General features: G+C 34.5%; 1 protein-coding gene across 1 annotated transcript in view; it reads right to left on the bottom strand.

Annotated features, from left to right (window-relative positions):
• Window positions 1-6,277, bottom strand: part of STIM2 (stromal interaction molecule 2) — a 166,746-nt gene that overhangs the window by 16,188 nt on the left and 144,281 nt on the right. Inside the window, 2 exon segments of the mRNA XM_017851957.1 lie at window positions 5,619-5,857; window positions 6,097-6,197. Of these exon segments, the coding sequence (XP_017707446.1) occupies window positions 5,619-5,857; window positions 6,097-6,197 (340 nt within the window).

Raw genomic sequence — 6,277 nt, 5'->3', positions numbered from 1 at the left:
ATATATTTAGAATTGCTGGAATAAATAATTTTTATCACTGATGAAAAAAAGATAATATGAGAGAAAACAAAGACTCAAGATTCATGTGGGAGGTGTATAAATATTAAAACAAACAAGTAAAAAAGTAAACTCCAAGAAAGTAAATAAAAGAGCAGAAATAAACAGAAATATTAACAAAACAAACAGGCTTTTGACAAGAGTGAAATAAAACAGACAACTGCCAGCCTGACAAAGCAGATGAAAGAAGATACAGATAATTATTAGGAACAAAAAAATTTTAAATGTAACTGAGATTTTAAAATCATATAAAATAGTATAACCAACTTAAAGCCAATAGATTTTAAAACTCAGATAAAACACAATATTCTAGAAACATGTAACTTCACAAATCTACACTTTTAATCATTAAATTAAATTAATACTACAGTTTAAAAATCTGTTCCTTGTCAAAACATATATACATCAAGGTCAATTCATAGGCAATATATTTAAAATCCTCAAAGAACAAATAATCCATACCTTATACTATTTCAAAGTATAGAATAAAAATCATACAATTTACTGGGTGATTATTGTAGCCCAGGGGCTGGTTCCAAGTGTCTTACAGGTATTACTTAATTTAAATTTTAACATATCTCCACAAGGTAGGCTACATTTTACAGAAAAGGAAGCTGAAACTCAGGAAAGTGCCTCCCACTCAGTGCCCTGAGTAAAAGGTAATACGATTACTACAAGATGAAGTAAAGAATCAAACCCAAGCAGTCTTGTTCCAGGATTCCACATCTTAACCCTACTTTATATTGCTGCCTCTCTCTGAAAGCAGAAAAGAATGGAATGAAAGAACAAGGAGTATAGTATTCCCCCTTATGCTTGGCAGATGCATTCTAAGACCACAGTGGATGCCTGAAACCATGGATAGTCCCAAACTCTCTACACACTATCCTTTTACTATGCATACATACCTATAATAGAGTTTAGTTTATAAATTAAGCACAGCAAGAGATTAACAATAACTGATAATAAAAAGGAACAATTATAATAACACACTGTATGTGGTTTCCAACCACCCCCACCTCGAAATATCTTATTGTATTCTACTCACTATTTTCAAACCACAGTTGACCACAAGTAACTAGAAACCATGAAAAGCAAAACCACATATATGGGCAGAGGGGGACTACTCTTTGATTTATTTTATGATGTTAACATAATCTTGATACCAAAATCCAAGATAGTGTCAGGAAGAAAATTACTGGCTAATCCAATGTGTGATTAAAGATGCAAAATCCTAAATAACAAACCAAATCCAACTCATTCTAAAATAGCACATTGTGACATAGTTTCACTGACATTTAAAGGATTTACTTAAACAGATTAAAATTCAGCAGAATAAAAAACAAATGATCACCTCAAATTATGCAGAAAAATAATGTGGTAAAATTTAATATCCACTGATTAACAAAAAAAAATTCTTAGCAAAACAGAAATAGAAATGACTTTCCCTAACTTACAAGTAATGTACCAAAAACATAAAAAAAAAATACTTCCTGGTGAAATTCTGGCAGCATTCTCTTCAAAGTCAGAAACGGCAATCCCTGTTGCCAGCAGTCCCCACTTTCATTCAATGTTTTACTGGCGGTCTTAGCTTGGGCAATAAAGAGGAAAAACTTACTAGTATTAACATGAAAAAGCCAAGACTACTATAAAATACTTAAATATATGTTTCCATATTTGGTATTCTGTATTCAGCATACCAAATCCAATGGCATTTCCTCATCAGCAACAAGCAATCTGAAATACAGTTTTATAAGAAAGGTAATGTATATAACTACCAAAAATTTATTAAGGTACCTAGAAATTAATCTTTTTTAAAAAAAAGCAAGACCTGCACAGAGAAAAAAAATTATCAATTTTATTTAAAGATATAAAAGATCTCGATAAATGGAATTTATTAATAATTCACTGCATATAAATTCACAACTTAAAAAAAAAGAAATTTTAAACCCAATGGAACCTTTCATGGAATTTCATAAGCTGATCTTAAAATTCAGAAGATTAGTTAAGAGCAGAAATTCTGAATTTGAATAATAAAGGAAGACAAGGTCTTATCAAATATCAATACTTTTTACAAAACCCTAGAAACTAAAGCAGAACGGGGCCAGTGAAACAAAATGGGAGAGCTGGGAGCACTTATGTATCTATGGAGAGAAGTGGTATTATAAGTCAGCAAGGACAGAACAGGAATGAAGCTGAGACAACTGTTTACCCATACCTCAAGAGAGATATTTAGATTCCAACTTCACACTATGAACAAAAATAACTTCTAGGTGGATTATAGGACTAATGGATTAAAGAAAAACTTAAAAACTCTAAGGAGTGCAAACAACAATCTAGCATCTTCTGAAAAGACATAAAAGCACAAATCAGATTCACAATTTGCCATTTAAAAAGCCAAAGTCTGGAAGATATTTGCAACCCTCAAATAACCAGAAAAAAAAAGAACACTTCCACATCAGTACGGAATCTTGCAGGGATTCCACAGCAAGAACAAGCAACTCAGAGAGGAAGAAATCTGAACAACAAATGCCAATAAAGGAAATGGCACTCAACCTCAACAGTCATCAAGGAAATAAAAAGTTTAGTAATTGTGAGGTATCATTTCATACCCGTTCGAGTTGCAAAACAAGAAAATCAGATTATTCCAAGTACTGATGAGGATACAGGCACACAGGCACTCTTATCAAACAGTGGGTATTTAAACCATTTTGACAGCAACTTGGCAATGACTAGTAAAAGGTGCCTTCCCAATGGACCCAGGAGTCCATTTCTAGGTGTCCACACAGAGAAACTCTTAAAGTTATGCACAAGGAAATACAGGTAAAGATGCTTGTTGCACATTGTTTTTAAGGGCCAAGAAAGTAGAAAGAACCTATGTCAGTAGAAAGACGGACAAACTATGGATTTCTAAATACAATAAATAAATATATAAGTTATGGTTAACTCATTAAGCAGTGACCTTAATTCATCTCTACATAAACATGAAACATTTTTGAAACGTAACTTTTGAGCAAAAAGAGTTGTAAAATAACACCTAGTTTGATAACATTTATATACATTTCTAAACACGCAACAATTGTATATAATGTTATGGATATATATGTATGTAATGAAAGTACAACAGGCTTTAGCATAAGTCACAACTTCAAAACAGAAGGGGAGGCAACGTGGTCTAGGTGTATTTGTAATAGTTTATTTCAGAGAAAAAGATAAAGAAAAATGTTGAAATCTGTTTATCTTTTGGTAGTTGGGCATACTATTTTCAGTCACTTTAAGTGTGTGTGGACGGCTTTATATGAAAGTTTAAATAAACTGTTATCACATTCTCACCAAGGAAAGCACTTAGCAGATATTTAAAAGTAATAGGAAAAGATATTTTAAAAGTAATAGGAAAACAACAATCACCCATTCCCCTATCTACACAGAGCTAACCATTGATATTTCCATATAATTAAACAGACAATATTATTCTATGTATATTGTTACAATCTTTTACTTTGTTCTTAACATACTACAGGCATGTTTCCTTGTCATCATTTCAAACTTGTAAAATTTACACAAATCCATGCTTTAAAAAAAAAAAAAAAAGCCGGGCGCGGTGGCTCAAGCCTTTAATCCCAGCACTTTGGGAGGCTGAGACGGGCGGATCACGAGGTCAGGAGATCGAGACCATCCTGGCTAACACGGCGAAACCCCGTCTCTACTAAAAATACAAAAAAAAAAACTAGCCGGGCGAGGTGGCGGGCGCCTGTAGTCCCAGCTACTCCGGAGGCTGACGCAGGAGAATGGCTAAACCCGGGAGGCGGAGCTTGCAGTGAGCTGAGATCCGGCCACTGCACTCCAGCCCGGGCGACAGAGCAAGACTCCGTCTCAAAAAAAAAAAAAAAAAAAATTTTTTTTTTAACTGCACAGGAGGGTATAGAAATGAAGAGCCTTCGTCCTTCCCTAGACTTCCATTGCCAAGAGTTTCCCATTTATCAGGTCAGGAAATTAGGCTTTTGTAACTAAGCAGAGTGGAGTACCTCTGTGGTGCCACTGGGTGGAGGCAGAGCTCTCAAATTGCAATCTTTGGTATGAGTTATTTTTCAGAGATAATAAATTTGATCACACATTTCTTTTTTTCTTTTTTTTGAGACTGAGTCTCGCTCTGTCGTACAGGCTGGAGTGCAGTGGCACAATATCGGCTCACTGCAGCCTCTGCCTCCCGGGTTCAAGCGATTCTCCTGCCTCAGCCTCCTGACTAGCTGAGATTACACGCACACGCCACCACGCCCAGCTAATTTTTGTATTTTTAGTAGAGACAGGGTTTTATCATGTTGGCGAAGCTGGTCTTGAACTCTTGACCCAGTGATCCACACTCCTCAGCCTCCGAAAGTGCTGGGATTACAGGCATGAGCCACCGCGCACAACCTGATCACAGCATTTCTGAAACATTAAATTTATAACCAACTCTTGTACTTTTTTCTTATTTAAAAGTTTAAATTTGCCTATATGACACAATCACTTAAAACTAGAATAATTATTCACATTTAGTACAATTGTTCCTTTTAAAAGACATATGGATATCCAATACCTCTGCCCCACCCCAAAAGTGTTTTAAAAGTAAAGAAAAAAACTAGTTAATCTAGAGAATGCACCTTCATGCACAATTCAGATATTAAACATGGATTTTAAGGAGGAAATTCAACTTTTAAAAGCTACAGTTCTCAAACAAAAGCATGTACTTATGAATCAGTGTTGCATTTGGCAAGCTTAAGGGCATGTAATTCAAATAAACAAATACAAACTGACAATATTCAAACTGCAGAGCTGGCCCAGATCTAGACATAACTTTGCAACCATCACAACCTCACAGTACGGAGCAAGCGAAATGAATGCAGTCACACACTTCTAGTTTTGCTGTATTTACAATCTGTCCACTCTTCTTGTCTCTGAGTGCCGCCTCACTCTCCTTGCATTAACTGTCTGCCGTCAAACCAGAGAAGTAAAACCAGCAAAATAATACAAGTACATACCTACAGTGAGTTAGTGGCAGAGCTAGGATACAAATCACTGTTTCTAAGATCTTCCCCTAATTTTTATTTCTACTATAGATTAAGTGCTCATTTGAAAGGATATTTTCCCCAAAAGCTCAGCACTTCATTCCCATACTGATTTGGCATTTATCATGTGCTATCTTTACCATCAATTATGTTTTTATGTGACTCCTCATTTCGATTTAATTACAAGCAATGTTTTAAAGAAAAAGTCTTATATTCAACACTTAATATAATGTTATATGAAACAGTTGCTCAAATAAACATTTAATAATCAAATTTATAAAGCACTCAGATTAAAGTGTGTATAAATATATAATATAAATATACAAAAAGTATTTATATATGCGTTTCACATGGTATTCTCAAATAGTAAATATTTAAATTACTAACAAAAAGAATGAGAAAACGAAGGATAACCCAAATTTTTTCTCATAGATTTCAAAGTGCATGATTCCTAAAAGGACACAGGGGAAAATTACTATAAAACCTATACCAACACTTTTTGTTGAACTCACCACTTACCAGGAAATTGTGACACTATTGGGGGTGTGTCTTCATCTAAGTCATCAACTCCTCCAGCAATTGGATAGGGTGGAATGGAGACTCTGGGCATCACCACCCAGCTGTGATCAGAATAAAGGGAAGAGGTCAGGCTGGGGAGTCCTGAGTTATGGGCTATCTGAAAGCCACAGATCTTCTCAATTTGTTGCCAGCGAAAAAGTCGTTCTCGTAAACAAGTTGTCAACTCAGAGAGAGCTTTCCTGGAAAAGCCAATAAAGAAATTACTCACTGCACCAAAAGGTCTTTAATATGGCACTGAAAAAAGGCAATACATGAACAGACCGTGGCAATTAACTAATTTCAAGAAGAAATAACTCACTTTTAAAACTAATGTAAATTATGTAATTATATAATTAAATAATAAATGTAAATTGTTTACAAATTACTCATTTCAACACAATAACAATAAAGCAAATAAAAGCTAAAATAACATTCTTACTTTGCTTCCAGAATTTTGTGGTCTACCTCATCTAGGGAGGAGCTGTGTGCAACGTGCAGAGTCCCAAAGACGGTGCTTCTCTTCTTTTTAATTTTTTCTGCCTTAAACGAAAAGGATAAAATAAGGCTAGGTTTGAAAAAATACAAACATTTAATATAATATATAAAAAATAAAGTTTATT

The sequence above is a fragment of the Rhinopithecus bieti genome, unplaced genomic scaffold (genome assembly GCF_001698545.2).
Source record: "Rhinopithecus bieti isolate Rb0 unplaced genomic scaffold, ASM169854v2 scaffold_2294, whole genome shotgun sequence".
Classification (NCBI taxonomy): Eukaryota; Metazoa; Chordata; class Mammalia; order Primates; family Cercopithecidae; genus Rhinopithecus; species Rhinopithecus bieti.
The sequence above is the reverse complement of the archived record's forward strand: the minus strand, read 5'-3'. Positions and strand labels throughout refer to the sequence as shown.